This window comes from Glycine max, chromosome 10 (assembly GCF_000004515.6).
Source record: "Glycine max cultivar Williams 82 chromosome 10, Glycine_max_v4.0, whole genome shotgun sequence".
NCBI classification, from domain to species: domain Eukaryota; kingdom Viridiplantae; phylum Streptophyta; class Magnoliopsida; order Fabales; family Fabaceae; genus Glycine; species Glycine max.
In genome coordinates, this window is record NC_038246.2 from 4,439,174 (window position 1) to 4,460,196 (window position 21,023).

Sequence of the window (21,023 nt, forward strand, 5' to 3'; positions counted from 1 at the left end):
TTAAAAAATAATTTTAAAGTATATAGTTGTAGTTAAAATAAATTATTTTAGTGTCAGCGTGTTTAAGCTTATTTAAAATATATATATAAATAAACAGATTTTTATTTTTTATGTATTTGTCTAAATTGTTTTTAGTTAAAATAAATATTCTTAATTTTTTTAAAAAGTAAATTTTATATGTTTCTTAAATAAATATATTTTTTAAAACACTTATTTTAAAATTATTTTTTTAAGTTTAAACAAATTCATCGGTTGATATTAAAATAAATTAAAAAAATACTTTATATAATATATTGATACTAAAATTCAGCCTGTCTCCCTGTTCACGTGTTCTGGTATCCGAATCGTGTCTTTATATATATATGAGTTTCTGTGGGTTCATATTGTATATGTGTTGAGTTTCCTTGTCCGAATAATTTCTAGGTTCTTAAGCTATCCTTTTACCTAGAGAAGAAGTAGTCACGCTTGCATAAAGTAGTGGTCTCACTCTGATCTGAGCCTCTTGAAAGTCTCCCAATATTAAACTCTTTCTGTTTGTATATATAGTAATAACCATCATTTGCCCTTCTACGTTGAAAAGATTTTGCAAATCGAAGAAACTACTGTTGTCCCATGTCTTAGACATGCATGCCTTTTCACTATATTAATTCTTCTCCACTCTCTTTACCAAAAAAAAGCCTCTATATTTTTAGTAAAAAAACACTTATGACTTGTATCCAAAACATGCCTATATATATGATATAACATATAGTTAGTTTCCAAGGAATTAATTTGTTCAAACCGCTGTCATGATAATTATTATCGAAGGGACTTGATGCAGTAGTGTAGAGTTTTTGTTCAACTCTTCTACTTCATCAAGACTCCAATATTCATGCACCCTCCACTAGTACTGTTTTCTTTCTTGTGCCCTAATTAAAAAAAATGAAAATTATATAAATCTGAAATTTGAGAAATTAAGTTTCAAAATACGTTGAATATGCCTACTGATTCAACTGCCTGTTTGATCAACTGAGCGTCCTCTAGTTGCTAGGTGTAGTTCAGCACCCCTTGATGTAAAAAACCATAGAAAAGCAATCAACTGGGCCCTCTCATTCTATTCATCTTCAAGGACAAAGTTTTGCATCAACTAGCTTCATTTGCACATGCGCCATACCCTCAGCCATTTAGCTAGATCTTTCTCTTTATTTTCTTCTTCTTAATTAAATATTCATCTCTCTTTCTTTAATTTATATCACACCATTTGGTATATCTATTAGTATTTTTTACTTCCCCTCTTCTTTCAGAACATATATACACCCCATTTTTGGATGTTTGTTTAACATTTTCAGTTCTTTATTTTTTTTGGTTCTTGACGACCAACAAAAAAAAAAATCCTTGATCAGGGGTTTATGAGGTCTAAGGGGATGTCGGTGCTGCTTTTGAAACATGGGTATTCTCGTTCGTACATGTGAAAGGTATACATCAATCGCCACTCTTCTCTGATTGATTGTGACTTGGTTTCTGTTTCAATATATTCTTTTGTTGGTGGTAAACGTATAAGAAATATGGTTTTTGTGTTTTTGACACTCTGATTAATCTTTGAATTTAATTTCTTTGATGCTTGGCTGAAGCCAAAAAATTAGATTTAACTTCAAAAAACTTTATCCTTATCAAAGAAACTGGATATATAAGCTAGTTTTTTCAGGCTGGAAAGTTTATATTAATCCGGTTTTGTATAGTGTGAATGTTTCTTGTTTTGTTCTGATCAACATTTTCAGGGTTGCATTTTGATATTTATATGTGGAAAAAACAAAGCTTATGTTTATGAACAACATGGATGATTTAAGTAGTGTATATCTTTGCTTGTCTTTAAATAAGATTTTGAATTATTGAAGTTTGTGTATGAAAAAATCTTTTGCTAAAAGAGACAGCAGCACCATTATATGAATATTCTTAGTCTCTTAAAAAATATATGTAATCTAAAAAAAACTAAATTCAATCAGAGTCTATGTTTCTTTGTTTTTATCTTTCAATTTTAGAAGTGAAATTAATTAATGTTTAAATAATTGTTTCTTTTATGCGTTGGCTGTTTGTTTTCCTATCATTTTTTTTTCTGTTTTCAATTTCTCTTCCTTCATTCGAAATCCATATTCCAACTCAAACTTCAATTTGTTCATTAGCTTAAGGGCTTGTTTGGTTTACACCAAGAGTTAAGTGCTCTCTCGTGGTGTCTAAATAAAACATTTTTGTTTTTAATAATTGAAGACCATTTTAGTCAAGCTAGAGTTATGAAGCTCACCTTCATTATCTTTTCCCAAAATCTTGCACGTACGTATCACTGATTCTATTTTTGATATCTTGGGTAAAAGTTTGGAAAAAGTTAGATCGTACACCTACTTTTGAGGTGTGTGAGTGAAAGGAATAGTGTGATAGAATGAAAAATTAAATTATAATAAGAAAAAAGAGAAAATAATAAATATAATAAATGATATGAAAAATGAAGAAAGAAGAAAAAAATAAATAAAGGGGAGATGGAATATTGGAACGAGGAAGGTGGATATATAATATAATATCCAATCAATTTATCAAGTGAAAATAATAAACCATGAATTATTGGTCCATCATGCCTATAAGTAAGAAATGAAACTTAAATACATTATCATTATTTTTTTCCTCGTGTAAACAATATTTAGAAATTCTACCTTCTATTTTTTTTTCATAAGCAGAGATTCTACCTTCTAAACTGTTCTTTATGGTTTTATTTTTCCTCAGCTTGGATTTCTCTGTCATGTCTTAAATGTTCAAAAGAAGAGGCGACAAAATGGAACCCTGGTCTTAATGAACTGTACCATCCAATGAGTTTACTACCATGCATGCATATAGCAGGAAGCTTAGAAGTCATCTAAGAAAAAGTTGAATACGTGTTGCGGAATCTTGAAGAGGAAAAAGTTTATGTGCTTCAATGAAAGATTGCGAATTGCGAGGGAGGAAGTGGAAGAAGAGAAGGAAGATGATGCAAGTTGCTGATTAACTATGACGTCAAAAACGTGTTGCAAATGAAGCTAGCTGGTGCAAAACGTGTCCTTGAAGATAAATACAATGAGATGGTCAAGTTGATTACTTTTCTAACGTTCTTTAGATCAATGGGTGCTGAACTACACTAAGAAACTAGAGGACGCTCAGATGATCAAACAGACACTTGAATCAGAAGGCATTGAACGTGTTGTGGAAACTTTTTTTTCAAAATCAGATAATGTAATTTTTCATTTTCTTAGCTCAGAACATCAATACTAGTGAGAATGTAAAAACCACAATCCACATTGAAAGTCTTGATTTAGAGAAGGGTTGAATAATATAAAAACTCTATAATCAAGTTTCTCTTTTTCTTTCTTATGAGTTACTATCTTATATATATATATATATATATATATATATATATATATATATATATATATATTTATATATATATATATATAAAGACCAAAGGTAGTATCATACAACTTATTATGTGTATGATCCTACTTTTTTTGTTTTTCCTATTTCTTTTCCTACCACCCAAATCTACTCAAAATGGAATTAATGCACGTTGATACTTTTCCATTTAAGAAACCAACACCAGCCTCTCACCGTTGCAGTTGGTTTCGTTTGTGTGTTGAAACAATGTACCTTTTTTACTTTCAATTGGAGTTCACCTATACTTATTACCTTTTAAATCATGTCGTGCATATTTATTGTGTGGGGGGAAACCATTAATTAACTTACCTCACTGTGGAGTGGATGGAGTGAATGGAGAAAAGAGATAAAAAGAATTGATTTAAATATGTTTCCTATTCGCTAATCGCTATGTATATATATACTCTAGGTAATATAAGTTTTTCAATTTAAGGCATTGAACGTGTGTACTGTGCAACTTTTCCAAAGTCAGATAATATAATTTGCATTTCTTAGCTAGAATGACAATACTAGTGAGAGTGTAATTAAACTCGATTTATATCATTCACATTCAAAATCTTGACAGAAAAGAGGTAAATAAAAAATCTATATTACATCAATCAAGTCCTCTGGTGATCATAACAGTACTGGTTTGAACCAACTAATTTCTTTGAAACTATCTGTCTTATTGTGGATAAGAAATTTAGTTCATCAGCAACACAAAGAGGAGAGATACCTTTTTTATTTGAAGAGAAGAGAGGAGATACCTGTATTGTTATTTTTATTTATTGAGTGATAGTCACATGTTTTTTTTAAAATCCCTCACCTATGTTGTTAATGTTAACAATTAAGGACAATGATATGGGAGGCAGTGAAGCAAATCGTAATGAAAAAACAATGTCTAGAATCTCTCAAAACAGGAGTTAACGGGTTATGCTCTCTATGTTAATCATAGGATAAATAGTAACTTTCTTGAATGATACAAGAAAATTATTTTATTATAAAACTATTTATTAGTTTTACACATAAAATTAATTTTTTTTATTTTAAATGGTACAAGAAAATACATTTATTATAACTTGTATAATTTTTTTAAGTTTTGAAAGATTTTTTTATCTCACAAACATAATTACATTTAAATAGGACTCACAATAAATAAAAAAGTAAACACATCAAATATAATAATAACTAATTAAAACGCATCAAGTTTTATAATAATTATATATAATATATATAAATATATTTATAATATAATGTTAATAATTAGATATATAAATAAATAAATGAGACTTCCAATAATAAACAAATTATAATTAGCCTAGATAATAGCAATTGACGAAAACTCAAATAAATATGTCATTCTTATTAGATCTATTAATTAACATGTATATCTCAAGGATAAATTATAATTAATAGCAATATATATTATTAAAAAGATTAATATTTTTTCTGTATTAAAAAGTTTAGTATATAATCAATTGTAACATGTATTAATTATCAGATTTTTAATTAATATATTTTATTTTATTGGAAGTAGTATATATATTATTAATTGGTATATATTATTATATACTAACTAGTATATATTACTTATACTGGAAGTAGTATATTTATTATTAATTATAATTATATATTATTAACAATATTTTTAAAAAATATATTATTACATAGATAATTAAAGCAATTTGAGGATGGGTGATTTGAAGCCCTGGCTGCCGCCCCTTATATCCGTCTGGGGGGTAACAGTTCATCTAAACTATATATATGTATAAAATTTTATATAAAATATTCATAATTATATATTATAAAGCATTCATTACATTAATAATACATCAAAATATATCTCTTGGATATTATAAAATTATTTATAATTAAACCTGCATTAAAATTTTCAGCAATTTATTTTTTAAAATAAATATTTTTCTTAACAAAAATAATATAACAAGTGATACTTTAACATATATGTTGAGAATAAACAATCAACATATATTGTTGATCCCAGTGAAATTAACTAACAACCAAGAATAATGTACTTCAATTGTTAGAAAGTAGGAGAATATATGTCTAAAAGGATATAAAAAGAATGCAATTATCTCTACTTTAAGAATAAAAATGTTCATTTTAAAAAAAGAAAGAATATCTTTATGTTAAAAAATACTAAAATGTTATTATCTGCAAAATTGTATCTTATTAAATAAAAATATTATAATTCTATATCATAAAAAATTAATTAGAAAAAGTGAGGGGGGCCAGGCCCCCAAACACTAACATCGTTTTCTATTTGGCAAATTGCATTTGAGAAGACCTATGTATCTGCTATTTACATTAGCATCGGATAGTAGGTAACATTTTATTTATTATTTTTTCTTTGCCGGTTTGGATATCCTTCATAATCGATTCCAACAGCAAAAGTTATGGTCCGTAATTGAAAAGTTAAAAGCAACAAAGAATTGCTTTATTGCGAGCATGAAAAACAAATCAATTTGATATGATCGCACCATGTATTGTGTATTCAAACATACGCTAAATATATAGCCTTGTATATGTTTTGGGTCTAATAAATTTGGATTATTTTTATATTTGATCTTTCAAATTTAAATTTATTTTTTTAGATTCTCAATTATGAAAATATAGATTCTTTAGTTCCTTTTCATAAACACACACAACACTGATGAAGCCCTAAAGCGAAGAAATTAAAAATTAAAAGGGAAAAGACTAGAAATGGATGAGATGATATAATCGTAGCATGATTGATAAGTTAAATAACAATTCACTACAAATAAAGATTGTTATGATAAAAATACAGTGGTTTAATTCAAAAACCAAAAGAGGAGAACACCATTACTAGCAAAATACTAATCACTTTGTGCAGTTTGAAAACAATTAAGACGGTGTCTACCATGGTCAAGTGGTTCAAATGGTTTACAGTGGACCATTAAAGATAGCCTTTAGATTAATCAATAGTCCATTTTCTTATCATGGACTCTCAACATCAGATCCTTGCTCTTTCCGACGTTAATTATCATGTTTTTTTTCCCTTTACTTCTAATTTTATTGTCGTCTCAAGTTGGTTTTTTCAGAGGTTTTTAAGCCTATTTGATGTGTTATTCATTCACCCAAAAACATAAAATGAGCCAGAAGTTTTTGCATGTTGTTAGAAAAAAAAGTGTGTATATACATTCTTTTAAGCAAGTATATATATATACATCTAACAACTAGGTCATTTGACTATTTTTTTTAGAGGCCATTCAACTAGTTAGGCCCATGATTCCATGACTCATAAACCAACACAACTAAGGTCCAATGAAGTCCTAATTACAAAATTATAAAAACAAACATAAAAATTACACAAGGATTAAAAGTTTTCAAATTATACCAAGTTCCTCATCTATGAAAGAAGCCGGAAGCCTCCTCCATTGTTATTTATCTCACACACATGCACATTCACAAACACACAATGGGATCCACTTACTCCACCCTTTCATTATTATACCATCTAATGATAGAAAAAAAAATCTTATGTCATGTGATTTCTTCTTAATTATATCACCATCATCATTATAATTCTTATCATTGTCACACCACCATATTGTCAATAAAGAATAACATATTTGAGTGACTACAAACATAATTAAACCTTAATATAAATAATTATTACAGCTTTAAATTTAGCCCCCAACAACCATAATAATAGTGTAATAATGGACAACTGTTGAGTGACCTAACAATAATGCGTGAGACGTTGGTTTCACGTGGATTCCTATCGTGCCTGACGTGGCCATATCTTCGTCGTCAACTTGAATCTAATTTTTTAAATAATATAATAAGGAATATAAAGAATTTTCTTGGCAGAAAAACTAAACTCATTTAATAAACTTGCCATTATATAGTGTTTGAATAGCATTAGTCTAATGACCTTGGGTTGCAGAAAAGTTCCAGCGTCAGAAAAGTGAGAAATTCTAATATTCCTCTTTTTGTCCTTTTTTGAATACTGGTCGGATTATTATTATTTAATGAAAAGGTTTTGCTTCTAGATCACGCTTTGGGGGTGTGCATAGGAATAATAAGTGAGTAACTCACTAACTTTATTATTGGTTTCAGAGAGAAATTAGCAAAATGGCGGATGTGAGAGGGAGGGACACGTGGACGGAGGAGCTGCCCAGTCTGATAGAGGATTCGGGAGTGCTCTACGGTGGAGATCCGACGACGACAACAACAACAACAACAACGACGTCGTTTGAGGTGTACGCGCCGCATAGCGAGTCGGGGGAGAGCTTCAAGGAGCAGGCCTTGGGGTTCGTGATGGCGTGGTGCGAGATACTCATGGAGTTGGGGAGAGGCTTCAGGGACATTCTGCGACAGAACTTGATGAACGAGGATTCGTATGTGGTTAGGAAGTTCGGTGGACCTTGTTCCAAGGTTTCGAAGCGGCTGAGGTTTCTCAACGACTTTCTCCCCGAGGATCGCGATCCCGTCCACGCTTGGTCCGTTGTGTTCTTCGTTTTCATTCTCGCGCTTGCAGGTAAGAATGCTAAGCTCAAATTTATTAAAATTCTTAGTAATTATGTAGTTTTTTCACTATTTGACCTCGATAATGATTTCGGTTATTTGTTAGTTCTTTACTGTTATTTTTTTTTTGTTCCAATCATGGTATGGGCCATTGAGGAGACTAGACTAGAGTGTACGAAAGAAGATATTGTTTGGATAAACTTCTCCTAATTACTTATTAGAAAAGAAAATAAGAAATTGAGTTTCTTCCATGAGTTATGCACTTCAACTTTTGGAGAAGTTAAATGAGAGAGTTTCTATAAAAGATAAGTGCATAAGCTGATTTTAAAGCTCAATTTTTGTTTTCTTATGTGAAGTTTATCCAATCAGGGCCTAAATGTATATATTATTATAAATGAAGGGACCTATAGATTCTCGGACCGTTTCTTTGTGATGTATTGATTTTTTTTTTTTAAAAAAAAAACTGCATTGCTATTGAGCTCTCATATGTTCTACAAAATTTTGAAGCAAGTTTTGTTATTGCTTACAAATGATCTTTTTCCTGATGGTATTAGCTTGGTATTGACATTTTTTTTGAGTTTTCTTTTGCAGCTATAAGTGTAGATCCCAGTCGTGAAGCAGTGGCCCCTGCGGTGAAGGTCCGTCAACATCCTCCTTGTGCTAGTCGCGTGCTACTTCCAGATGGTAGATACATGGCTTATCACGAGCAAGGTGTTCCAGCTGACACAGCTAGATTTTCACTTGTTGCTCCACACTCTTTTCTTTCATCCAGACTAGCAGGTAAAATATAAGTTGGAAATTTTAACTATAAGAAAATCTTATTGGGCACAATCTTTATGAGGAGCACGACTAGAGGCTGGATTTTACCTTCAATCTTATTCTACTTTCTTCCCCCCTTAATGGAAGGTTTACCTGGAGTCAAAGCATCACTGCTTGAAGAGTACGGCATTCGTCTGGTCACATATGATCTTCCTGGTTTTGGGGAGAGTGATCCTCATCCCAACAGAAATCTCAACTCATCAGCTATGGATGTGCTGCATCTAGTCAACGCTGTCAATGTTACTGATAAATTCTGGTTACTGTGCCACTCTAGTGGATGCATTCATGCTTGGGCTTCTCTCAGATATATTCCCGAGAAAATTGCAGGTTGTACATCTTTTTAAAGCTTTCTAATTTCTAGATACCTTAAATTGCTTGTAAAAAAATATTCTTGGAGCTCACTCTGACACTAATAAGAATGCAATCAGACCTCTAATTGGTGATACCCCTGGCCAGTTGGCATAGTTATTGTATGTTGGGTGTATCTGGATGTAGAATCCATTGTTCAATTATATTGCCAATTGGGCAGGGATGTCAATCATTTAAGTGTACCACAGAAACCTCCATTCATGTGCTGTTGTTTCACGAGGGCCTGAACTGATTGAGGTTTTGTGATAGGAAAGAAGGGAAACCAATGGGCATATGTCTGGACTAGTCGACAGTCTAGTTATCATAGTTCCTTTCTATTCTTTTTCCTTCCAAATCCTTCACATTAAGCATTGTGGAAAACCCTGCAGAGAAAGTCAGAGTTCTTAATTCTTTTTTTTTTTATCAGCCAAAAATAATATATATATATATTAACAAAGTACCAGAGGTACTAAAATTACAAACTACAATTCTGGTCTAGTTCAACACCATAACAGTTTGGTTGATGAACCAGAATAAAACATATAGTAAGACTAGTACAATTAATAAGCCTAGATTCGAATCCTCATCTACGGAGAAATCCTTCACTTAGGTTTGATGACCACTGATTATAGTGGGTGGTGAAATCCTTCTCTAAGTTTTTGAGCCAGGTCCATAACAGAAACACTGCATCATCCACCAGTTTATTTGCATTAAAGGCAGAATTGGAGAAAACTATACTATTTCTATGCTTCTAAATAGTCCATGTCAGTGCTAACCACCACCCTTTCCATCTGTCCAGCTGTATCCCTTCATATGCTCCATATATATGTGGCAGAAAATGATGTCTTGGGTGATGTGGAAAGACACCCACCAGATTTACCCAAGACAGCATTTCACACCATAAAGGAAACACTTTGCTGCAGTGAAAAAACAAGTGACTTGCGCTCTCCTCCATTGTTCTGCAGAAAGGGCACATAAAATCTTGTAGCTCAACATGCTTTCTCCTCAAGTTGTCTCTGGTTGGTAACCTATCTTTAAGTAACCTCCATGCAAACACAGCTACTTTAGATGGAAACTTCACCTTCCATAGCTCCTTGAACTCACCATCCTGGTCCTCCTGTAATAAGTCCTCTCTAAGTACAGTGTATGCACTCCTAACCGTATACTGGCCACTAGGATCTGCCACCCATACCCACTGGTCAGCACTGTGGGCCCGAATTCTGTGCCCCTCGAGTTCTTCTAAGAATGTTACCGCCATATCTATCTCACTGTCGAACAATGGTCTCCGCCATTTGAAATCCCATTCCTACCCTGAATCTTTGAAGTCTCCCATTTGCTGAATGAAATGATCTTGCTGAAGAGATATACTGTGTAGCCTAGGGTATTTCTCTAGTAAATGGTTATCTTCCCCTATCCAAGAGTCCTCCCAAAATTTAAATTTATCCCCACGCCCTACCTTCCACACTATCGAGCTATTCAACAATTGTCCCTGTTGAGGATGCTAAGCTACAATCTTCAGGTCCCTCCACCATGTAGATTCATTATTGGCTGACCTTGCTTCATTTAGATTCCTCCACCCACCATACTTTGACTCAATTACCCTAGCCCATAACTCCCCCTGATTCTGAAAAAGCTTCCACCTCCATTTACCCAACAGAGATATATTAAAAGAGTTGATGTCTTTGACCCCCAAACCTCCATCTTCTTTTGGCAAGCACACCGTTTCCCATCGGATCCAAGCAATTTTGTTTTGCTCCGACGCACCTCCCCATAGAAAATTCCTCTGTAGTCTTGTTAACTTGTCCACCACCTTTTTAGGTACCTTGAAAAAAGAGAAAAAATAGATAGGAATGGATGTTAGCACTGAATTTATTAGAGTCACTCTCCCCCCAAACGACAGGTGTCTTTGTTTCCATCTCACTAATTTTCTCTCACATTTAGTAACGATAGGGTCCCATGTCTGGCGTCTTCGCGGATTGACCCCAATAGGTATACCAAGATATGTAAAAGGAAAAGACATCACGCTACAATGGAGGTAATTGGCTGCACCACTTATCCACAAATCCGACACTCCAAAAGCCCCACAACTACTTTTAGCAAAATTAATTTTTAAACCCGAAGCAAGCTCAAGGGCCCTCAAGATAGCTTTAATAGTTCTAACATTCTCCATAGATGCCTCCCCAAAAAATATTGTGTCATCTGCATACTGGAGGAGATTAATGTCCACTTTGTGTGTGCCCACTAAGAATCCCCTGTATAGCCTTTTCTCTATTGCTTTGGACATTAATCCATTAAGTCCTTCCGCAACAATGTTAAATAGTAGAGGTGATAGTGGATCCCCCTGTCTGAGTCCTCTTTGGGGTAGGAACTCAGATGAAGGACTGCCATTGACCAAGACCGAGACCGATGCTGATTTTAGACATCCAGCTATCCATTGGATCCATTTGGTGCAAAAACCCATTCTTGTCATCATATAAGTCAAAAACTCCCTAGACACAGAATCGTACGCCTTCTCATAATCGACCTTGAAAATAATGCATGGCTTTTGACACCTTTTGGCTTCTTCAACCACCTCATTTGCAATCATCACACTGTGGAGCATATGTCTACCTTGTATAAATGTTGACTGTCTTTCATTAATGATGAGATGCATAACCTTCTTCAGCCTGTTAGCCAGGACCTTAGCAAGTATCTTATAGGTACACCCTATCAAAGAGATTGGTCTATAATGATTCAACACTTGAGGATCCACTAGCTTCGGAATTAATGCTATAAAGGATGCATTCAAGACCCTCGGAAAAACTCCATTGACATAAAACTCATCAAAAAATCTTAGGAAGTCTGATTTGATGATATCCCAAAATTGCTTGATGAATTTAAAATTAAGTCCGTCTGGGTCTGGGCTTTTATCATTTCCGCAACTCCATACTGCCCTTTTGACCTCATCCTCCGTAAAGCGCTCCACCAGCATGTCATTCTGCTGAATGCCCATGGACTGAAAGCAAATACCATCCAACCTTGGTCTTTCTTGTACATTTTCCTGGAAACGTTGTGAAAAAAACCTCCTGATTTCCTCTTTAACTATTGCCGGCTCATCCTTCCATGATCCATCAATCAACACTCCATTCAGACAATTAGCTCTACGCCTGGAGTTTATCAGCAGATGAAAACATCTAGAATTACAATCACCCTCCTTAATTCACTTGGATCTCGCCTTTTGTCTCAGTAATGACTCGTGTGCCTGAGATGAAAATATCTAGAGTTCTTAATTCTTACTGTATGTACTAAGTAACAGATAGTTTGACTTGAGTTTAAAACAACTCAAGGAGGGCATAGTGATGCTATCAGTTTTTACATTTAAAAAAATGGCATATCATCTGATTTAAAACACAATAACTGACTTGTTTGAATGTCTAAAGAGAATACAAACTAACAGTTGTTTTTCCCAATGAAAGAAAAAGAAAATGATAAATCTGAGGTGTTTCCTAGAGAATAGAGCACATAGTTTAGGCACAAACCTCTTGCAAGTTGCAACTTGGTTTAGAAGATGTGTTTATAGATTTGCACTTGTACCCAGCATAGAAAATATCATCTATTGATGAAAACAGCTGTTTTGAATTCATACAGAGAAATTTGATTTGGTTCTCTATAAAACTACAAGTGGTAGTCCTATTAAGGCTTTCTAAGTTTCTAACCCTATTACCTCCCATGCAGCTTGTAGACTGAGAGAGACTTATGATAAACTAATAATGTTAAACTTTTGGGGCACATACAAATCTAATGTCAATGAAGTTATTAATGTGTGACTCCATCTTATTCTAACTAGTTAATGGGAAAGAAATTGAAAAAAAAATCAGCTGAGATCACACCAATAAAAGCAATTTTCTATTTGGTTACCTACCTTTTTTTGAAAATGTTTGCTCCCTTTTCTAGTATATCTATCCTCCAACCCTCAAACAAAGAAAAGGGACACGTTGCAGAATCTGATGTAACTTGTTATATTGTCCAAATTGCAGGTGCAGCAATGTTGGCTCCTATGATTAATCCATATGACACAGACATGACTAAGGAGGAGACAAAGAGAACTTGGGAGAAGTGGCTGCAAAGGAGGAAAATGATGTATTCCTTGGCTCGTAGATTTCCAAAACTTCTCACTTTTTTCTATCGGAAAAGCTTCTTGCCTGAAAAGCATGACGAGATTGATAAGCTGCTATCTTTCTCACTAGGAAAGAAGGTGAGTGTGTCATAAGTCATAACTTGAATTATGTAACAAGTATAATTACTTTTGAAGTATGCTGCATTGTTCATCAATATGAACTGGCTTATCTGTATTGCAATAGTATGATTGGAGTGGGTTTGTGTCTGCTTCAAACAAATAGAGCTAATTGTTGGCATTTGGTTCAAATTTGTGCAGTTAGTTGTCTGTCCATGCTAACATGTTAACTCGAAGCCCAATGCTTTACCAGCTGGATACCGAATCACCCTGATTTCTATGTCAGATTTTCAATTGTCAATATATATGGTCAAGAAACTATGGAGCCATCCAATATATTTGTCTTTCTTGAAATTGCTTTTGCTAACATATTGAAGCTATAGAACATTATTTAATATTGTTGGCTTCAATCTTGTAGTATTATGGAAGAGAATGAGTAATTGCACTTTCTCATTGTATATTGCTTGAAATAGTTTCATCTTGGCCACATCTGACAAGATATTTTTTCATTGTTATGATTAAAATACCAGTCTGTGAGAAAGTCAATTTCATCTCTGCCCTGCCTTGTTTGGTGACTTTGACATTTAACATAAAATTAAAGCTCAATTTCAAATCTAAATACAAACACAGTGGTAGGTAACAAAAATTCAATTCCCTAGCAGCTTGCAAAATTGTCTGCGAGTAAAAGACATTTAGCTCTGCCATGATTGTTAATATAATGTACTTCACATGTGCAGGATAAACTTATGATTGAAGAACCAGAATTTGAGGAATTTTGGCAGAGGGATGTGGAGGAGTCAGTTCGTCAGGGAAACATACGCCCATTTATAGAAGAAGCTGTTCTGCAGGTATCAAATTGGGGTTTTGACCTTAAGGAACTTCATGTGCAAAAGAAGTGTCAAACAAGAGGCATACTTCTTTGGTTGAAATCCATGTACAGTCAGGCGGACTGTGAATTAGCAGGATTTCTTGGCCTTACACATATATGGCAGGTTTGAACTTTTAACTCATTGTTCTTTGGATTCTACACTTGTATTTTTGTATCATTATTTACAATATTTTATATGTTGTTACTCATGTGCAATTGGCATTCTGCATAGTTGAAGGTCTTGGAAGTTATAGGAATGTATAAAGATTGCTTAGATACATACCCGTTGTTTTTAGATCAAAAAGTGGTAGTAAACACCCTCTTCCACGAAGGAGGACAATTAAACCTTCTTCATGTCAGAAAAATGGTAGCTAAGCTTATTGCATTAAACAACAGCTCCAAAAAAAGTTCAATCTTGACCTTCAACGACTCTTCTAAAATGATGCTGATCGCATTGGATATGCGAATACATTTTTTGATATTTCAAATTTGCAAGGCATCATGGAGCAAAAATTCATTGTCGTGCTTCTATGTAGTTCAAAAGACTTTAGTGTAGACTTAGGTATAGACTAAATCAATAAAAAAATTGACATCATCATTTCATTTCAAATGTAAAATACATTTTGGAAGGAAGATTTAGACAATAATTTGATGATAAATGCCGCTGTGTATTAGTATTAGTACCAGGATTATTCATGTTTTAATCAAGTTCAACTTGCTACTAGGTGTAAGTGTAAATCATACCTTTCTCTTTTCAATACTTTTAACAGGGACTGGATGATAGGGTGGTCCCACCATCAGTGATGGAATATATAGAACGGGTTTTGCCAGAGGCTGCTATCCATAAGCTTCCAAACGAGGGCCACTTCTCCTATTTCTATTTCTGTGATCAATGCCATAGGCAGATTTTCGCCACTCTCTTTGGAACTCCTCAAGGTCCCGTTGAACGACAAGAAGAAACTGCAACTGTATTGGAGGAAGAGGTTTCACAAGTACCTGTTTGACAGCTTCTAATGCGACATGACACGTTAATGCTCATAGGCGCGTCTTAGGTTGGATGTAAATACCACAGGCGGCTCCACTGCTCGGTGGAGCTTGAAAGAAAAGAGAATGATCGATATAGTTCTCGGAATTTTGAACCGTTAAGAGCTTTTGGAGATATAGGTAAAGCACGAATGTGACACATTGTTTTTCCTTTCCTCTCCCTAGCAAATTGTACCTTAAACCCTGTCTAATTTGTTCTAGACAGTTTCACGTGCAATCATTTTTTAAAAACTTACATAGTTATTATAAGATTTTTAGTCATATTTTCAAAGATATGGATCCTTAGTTGTATCCTACAAATAAGCTAAAGCCAGTAAATTGGTAATCAATGCTCCTTCCTTGCCAAAGCATTTTGATCTCATCTCTTTCTTTCTTTCTTTCTTTCTATGCAGTTTGGCTAAGAAATAGGACTTCAATCAGTACTTGATTAGGTTTGGTCCATAGGCTATTGTGTACGCAAACCTTACACTAGGGAGCACCATTGATGAATAAGTCCCTGTTTATATACGTAGTCAATTTGGGTTTGTTAAAAAAATATGGCTTTTGATAAAATTGGTACGTACCGGGCCGTGTAATATAGTGTTTATGGTGAAAAAAGTACCGGATATGATCATACTTTAAGCTTTTTTATTTTGAAAAAAAATGTTTTGTATTTTTAGTTTTAATCATAAGAATACTTTTTATTTATAATGATTTATTTTGGAATTTTTATTATATAATTTTATATGAATCTTTAAAAGTAAAAGATAGAATGAAAAAAGTTAATATTTTTTGTAATTAAAAATAGTAGTTAATAACAAATACTTTTTTTCAAATTAAAAGGGAGAGATTGGCTGTTAAGGAGTATGAATTGATGAATAATTAATTGAGCATAAGTAATTAATATATTAAAATTAAGATTAAATCGTTTGGATATTACTTAAATTTAATCTTTGATTTTGGTGAAAATAATTTTTTTTTATCAGATTTTACTTTTCTTCTGATTAGTCGGGTGTTTCTTTTTTCCGATGAATCAGAATGAATTAATGTAACCTCATACTTCATCGATGTGTGTGCATGTGAATTGATTGCAATTAACAGAATATTTGGTGTCAATTGGTCTTGTGATTAAATGATTAATTTCATTTATGCACAAATTTAAGCAATAGAACAAGTGAGAGAATTGTTTTCATCGATGTTGAAGATCCATCGCAATGTAACTGTTTAAAAAAGGTTTTGACATTTTGAAAATTTTATGACTTGTGAGAGTTCATACAATGGTATGTTTTAATCTTGATTATTTATGATAAGATATAATGGTTATTATTAATTTCTCTCTCCAAAAAAAAGGTCTCTCACTAGATACATCTCTGAATTTTTTAAGAAATAAATAATAACCATTATATCTTATCATAAATAATCAAAGATTAAAACACACCATCGTATGAACTCTCATAGGGGCATGAACTCAACCAGAAGGGAGACATCACCTAAAAAGGCAAGAACTGGTAGTAAAATGCGCGAGTAAAAATCAATTTTATTGATAGCAATCTTAACTTCTATAGCACATGCCAAGTTACAATGGAGCTTTATCATCCTGATACAAGCATACCCATGTTCAACTTTCTCACAATGGGACTACAAGAATTAATTAGGCGATGACCAAAAAATTAATAATTGACATCTAATGAGGACCCCGGTCTGCACTGTCAAAATGATGGAAAGAAAGGCTTGAGCAGGCTTCAAAATGCTGACCCACCACCTTTGGTCTTTCCAATTAACATATCTTTTGCCTCATTAATTTTGGATGCAAGGTAATGGCTGCCACCTGCATCTGGATGGTTTGCAACCATCACCCTCCTATGTGCTTCTTTAATCTTATCTGTTGGAGTGCGTTCCCTGAAACATGACAATTGGAAATCAGTAAGAGAAACACAAAATACATCTGCTAAAACTTTGTCAAGGGCAAGACTCGTAATAAAAATTCATATCAACCAATTGAAATTCCATTTGATGGCACAGAAAGAAAATGTAGATTAAGGGAGACACAATTCAGCTCATAAAGCCTTTTAAGCCCTTACTATGGACCAATTAGCAATCTGGCCTCTGAAAGAAACGTTTGAAATTTTATTCTTGTATTGTTATGCAATTTATAATAAATGGGCGGTATATTCCCAAATTTAAACCCAGCACCTTTTTCATCCTTACTTTCTAAGCACAGGAGGGAGCAACGGTTCAAACCGATTGAATGTGGGAATATTTTACCAATCTAGAAGGAAGGATTTAAGTTTCATAAGTCATGATTTTCATAATTTCCTAAGCAGAGAAAGTATACAATACAAGAAGACACCAATGTGGCAAAACTAAAATAATACACACACACACAAGATACAATACTGCATGTGCATACACACTAAAACAAAATCAATCAATGCCAAATATTAAACATGAAAAGAACTAAACAAATCAAACTTTTGACTAATTTCAGTTCAAATTTACTTCCACCAAACAAATTATAATCAGTAATAGTACTCGTCAGTCATCACCAACTTATCACCATTTGACAACACAAGCATTGAAGCTTAAAATCAGTAATCAGTATGATTGGACGGAACTACAGTCCAATCCAAACCTCATGGCAAACGAAAGATGGAAAACAAAGTCGGAAGCCAATTCTCAACAACAATTGGAGAACTAAATCTGCTTTTCTTTTCAATTGGATACAAAACTGTACAAAATATGCCCTCTACACATGCTGCAATTTGCAAATCACAACTTGCAATAGAGGCAGAGTAACTTCGAAATACAATCACAAGATTCCGTTCAAGCAAATTAAAGAGGAATGAGTAACAACATCAATTGAACAGGAATTGATAGTAAGTTCTGATTCCCTTTCTTGATTTACATGCAGTCTGAACAGATTCAGAAGTATAGCAATTGGACACTGAATAAAATGAGTGCCATGGTTACTAATCCAGGATCACAGTGCCAAGTAGCTGACCTAAGAAATGCTATAGCAAGATAGTGGATAACTGCTATGCCAAAGGCGATAGATGCATACAAAATCTATGATTTATATCATACACATATAAAACTTCGTACCCCATTGCCCAGAGGCTCTTCGCTATGCGAAGGTATGGGGGAGGGATGTTGTACGCAGCCTTACCCTTGCATATGCAAAGAGGCTGTTTCCGGATTCGAACAATTGCACAAAAATAAAAAGATATGTTCATAATTAATAATAGAAAGTCATAATCTAAACCACAAGCACCGGCAATCTAAGACTTCATTTTAACAAGTCAATAACAACAAAAGCCATGTTCTAATTTGGTTGGATGATACCATGGCTGTCATGAGCAATGAGAACATAGGTAAGAAGTAAAGAAAAAAATAGTAGAATTGATAGGGGAAAAAGCACAATACATCAGATACATGAACAGAAGACTGAGTTGGAAAGAGAAAAGAACAGATGCGAATTAAGGGAATATGAAATGTGAAGTGTGAAGGAAGAACACAATTTAGATTAAAAAGGGAATAGAGAACAGCAAGCCATGCTGCCTGATGTGAACATAGATCAAATGATGAAGGGGAAAAACAGGGTTCCAGCCTTACAGGAGAGCAGTGGTTCTATACAACAACAACAACAAAGCCTTTCCCCCTAGGTGAGGTTCTATGAAAAAAAAATAAAAAAATCAAGGTTCAGCAGAAATAATACCACTAAGCAGTAGGGACTGAGCTGGAAAGGAAATAGAGGTCACACTTCATGTTTTCTTGTCTAACCAGAGGTAACGCTGGTTTTGTGTTGAAGATAGGAACACCATATATACTTCCGATGTGAAAAGAGGCCAAATAATAAAGATTCCTGCATTAACGGTTTCAATAACTTAAAAAAAAGAACAACCAGAATGGCTGCATTTTACTGCAATAGTAGCTCAGCAGAATCATGGCTGCGACAGAAAAGCACTCCATGATGGAAGTCTCGGTCACCATAATGCCACAATAATGCGCTATTGACTACCTCGGTGATGTGTTCAAATTAGACAATAGATGTGCAGTTTTGAAGTTTTTTAAACACAAAGCACTGCGCCTACAAAGCACCATATCTACACCATATTGTTCCATATCTCTCAAGTCTCAACCATCTACGATATCCAATTTGTTTGATAGAAGCATAAGATGTGACGGAAAGAAGAAAGGGGAGAAGGATTTGTTTGATAGAAGCATAATGGTACAGCCTGAATATTAGAGTGCTGGTGGGAAGTTGTTATTTTGGTGCTTTATAGATATTTCTAATATTCTAACTAATGACATCAGAAGTTATATGCATTGCCGTAGAGTCCATAACAAATCAAAGACCCTTCCTGCACAGTGCACACACTTGCAAGCCACAAGCAAGGCCAGTATTGGACATAATTAGATGGTTGTGACTGTCATGTGATTTTTCCATGAAGACACTTAACCTTTATTACATGTTGGGTACACATACATGCAGGGTTGTAAAGATATCACGAGAAAGACCAATATCTCAATTTTCAAATCAAGAAATACCATAAATTAATTCGATCAATCAATCACCCAAAATAAAAGGTGGTGACAACCATCATTACAGACATCATAACATAAGCAAAATTCGATACTCCAGGCCTTTTTCTCCCTGTAGATTATCATTTCAATGCCTTAACACAAATCAACACATTAGAATCTTCAAGCAAAAATGGCAGTTACCTAACACCCAGTATAAGAGCTGCTTCCCTCCTAGTCATGGTAGCCGGGAAACCACCTTCATAAAATTTTCGCATACTCGGTGGCCTAGCCTTGAATGCTTGCCAAGCCTGGATACCATATCTACCAGCATAAGCCGCAGCCGCCACTGCAATCCCTGCCACCAATGGTGTAGCCTGTTCCAACTTCCAATTTCAGTTCCACAAACCCAAAGGCAATATCAAAATCAACAAACTTAAAAATAAAAAAAAACCTTATCCCCTAGACCCCTACCCTACCCTCTGCTGGTCACAGTATAGCCAGAAAAACTAAATTCCAAATTATGCTTATCAATGCAACAAGAATACAAATCCATGTTCTGTTTTCTATACATCAACATAAAACCCTACCCCAAAAACCTCTCCAATCCCAGAGCCCCAAACAAAATTTGAAGACTGAAAAAAATAATTAATCCAATACAATTAACAACTTATCAAATTTGTATAAAAAATTAGGCAAAACGAAAGCGAAAATATAAAAAGGAGGACAAAGAGACAAAGGGGCAAGAGGAGCTTCAAATCAAGTCAGGAGAAGGGGAAAGAATTATCCCTTTTGCAAAAAAAAAATAAACAACATTTTTCGATCCAAAATTAAAGGGGAAGAAAACAGTTGAGAGGTTGCGAATGGTTTCCCAGTTCGAAATCGAAATAAAAGGAATGAAATTTTAAGAATAACGATGAAGGGCTTACCATAACGTTAAAAAGCTTAAACGAGTGAATGGAGAATTCGAATAGGGTTTTGATTTGCCCGCAAAGAGGGTTTCAGTTGAGGAACATGAACGAAGCTTGGCTTCTTTTTTTTTTATATTTATATTTATTTTCCTTTTTCCTTTTTAATTGCCTTGCTCTGCACAACTGATTTTTCTCGTAACTTCTAGTCCAATTCTTCTGATAGATTTTTTTGCTATGAATTCTTGTGGTAGTTTACCGCCAATAATGTACTATTTAATAATCTATAACTAATTATTTATCTTTAAAATTGTAATTATTTCAACATGTTTTTTTTATTTCTCTATTTTTTTCATATCAATTATCATAAAATTGAGGTAAATTGAGTCTGGAGACTCAGGCT

The 21,023-nt window shown here is 33.8% G+C and overlaps 2 protein-coding genes and 1 long non-coding RNA gene across 7 annotated transcripts; 2 read left to right on the plus strand and 1 right to left on the minus strand.

The window, feature by feature from the left end:
• The first annotated feature begins 396 nt into the window (after window positions 1-396).
• Window positions 397-3,352, plus strand: LOC102669777 (uncharacterized). Its single transcript, XR_416220.4, has 2 exons — window positions 397-1,454; window positions 2,752-3,352. It is a non-coding gene; the product is annotated as an uncharacterized lncRNA (long non-coding RNA).
• A 3,928-nt stretch (window positions 3,353-7,280) lies between these two features.
• LOC100799698 (uncharacterized) lies at window positions 7,281-15,559 on the plus strand. 2 transcript variants are annotated; one of them, XM_006588702.3, is made up of 7 exons: window positions 7,281-7,360; window positions 7,513-7,933; window positions 8,512-8,700; window positions 8,827-9,066; window positions 13,104-13,321; window positions 14,038-14,292; window positions 14,939-15,559. In XM_006588702.3, the coding sequence occupies exons 2-7, from the start codon at window positions 7,528-7,530 to the stop codon at window positions 15,170-15,172; spliced, it is 1,542 nt and encodes a 513-aa protein (XP_006588765.1). In that variant the 5' UTR covers window positions 7,281-7,360; window positions 7,513-7,527; the 3' UTR covers window positions 15,173-15,559. The 2 variants fall into 2 exon arrangements, with proteins under 2 accessions (XP_006588765.1, XP_003537261.1); XM_003537213.5 differs by having other exon boundaries at window positions 7,325-7,933.
• A 1,141-nt stretch (window positions 15,560-16,700) lies between these two features.
• Window positions 16,701-21,023, minus strand: LOC100801305 (dnaJ homolog subfamily C member 15-like). 4 transcript variants are annotated; one of them, NM_001252832.2, is made up of 3 exons: window positions 20,642-20,728; window positions 19,917-20,089; window positions 16,701-17,090 (listed from the first exon to the last, which is right to left on the minus strand). In NM_001252832.2, exons 1-3 carry the CDS (start codon window positions 20,642-20,644, stop codon window positions 16,934-16,936), a joined length of 333 nt encoding a protein of 110 aa, NP_001239761.1. In that variant the 5' UTR covers window positions 20,645-20,728; the 3' UTR covers window positions 16,701-16,933. The 4 variants fall into 4 exon arrangements, with proteins under 4 accessions (NP_001239761.1, XP_014618051.1, XP_040861538.1 ...); XM_014762565.3 differs by having other exon boundaries at window positions 16,709-17,090; window positions 19,917-20,098; window positions 20,642-20,864; XM_041005604.1 differs by lacking the exon at window positions 16,701-17,090 and adding an exon at window positions 18,907-19,053 and having other exon boundaries at window positions 19,917-20,098; window positions 20,642-21,023.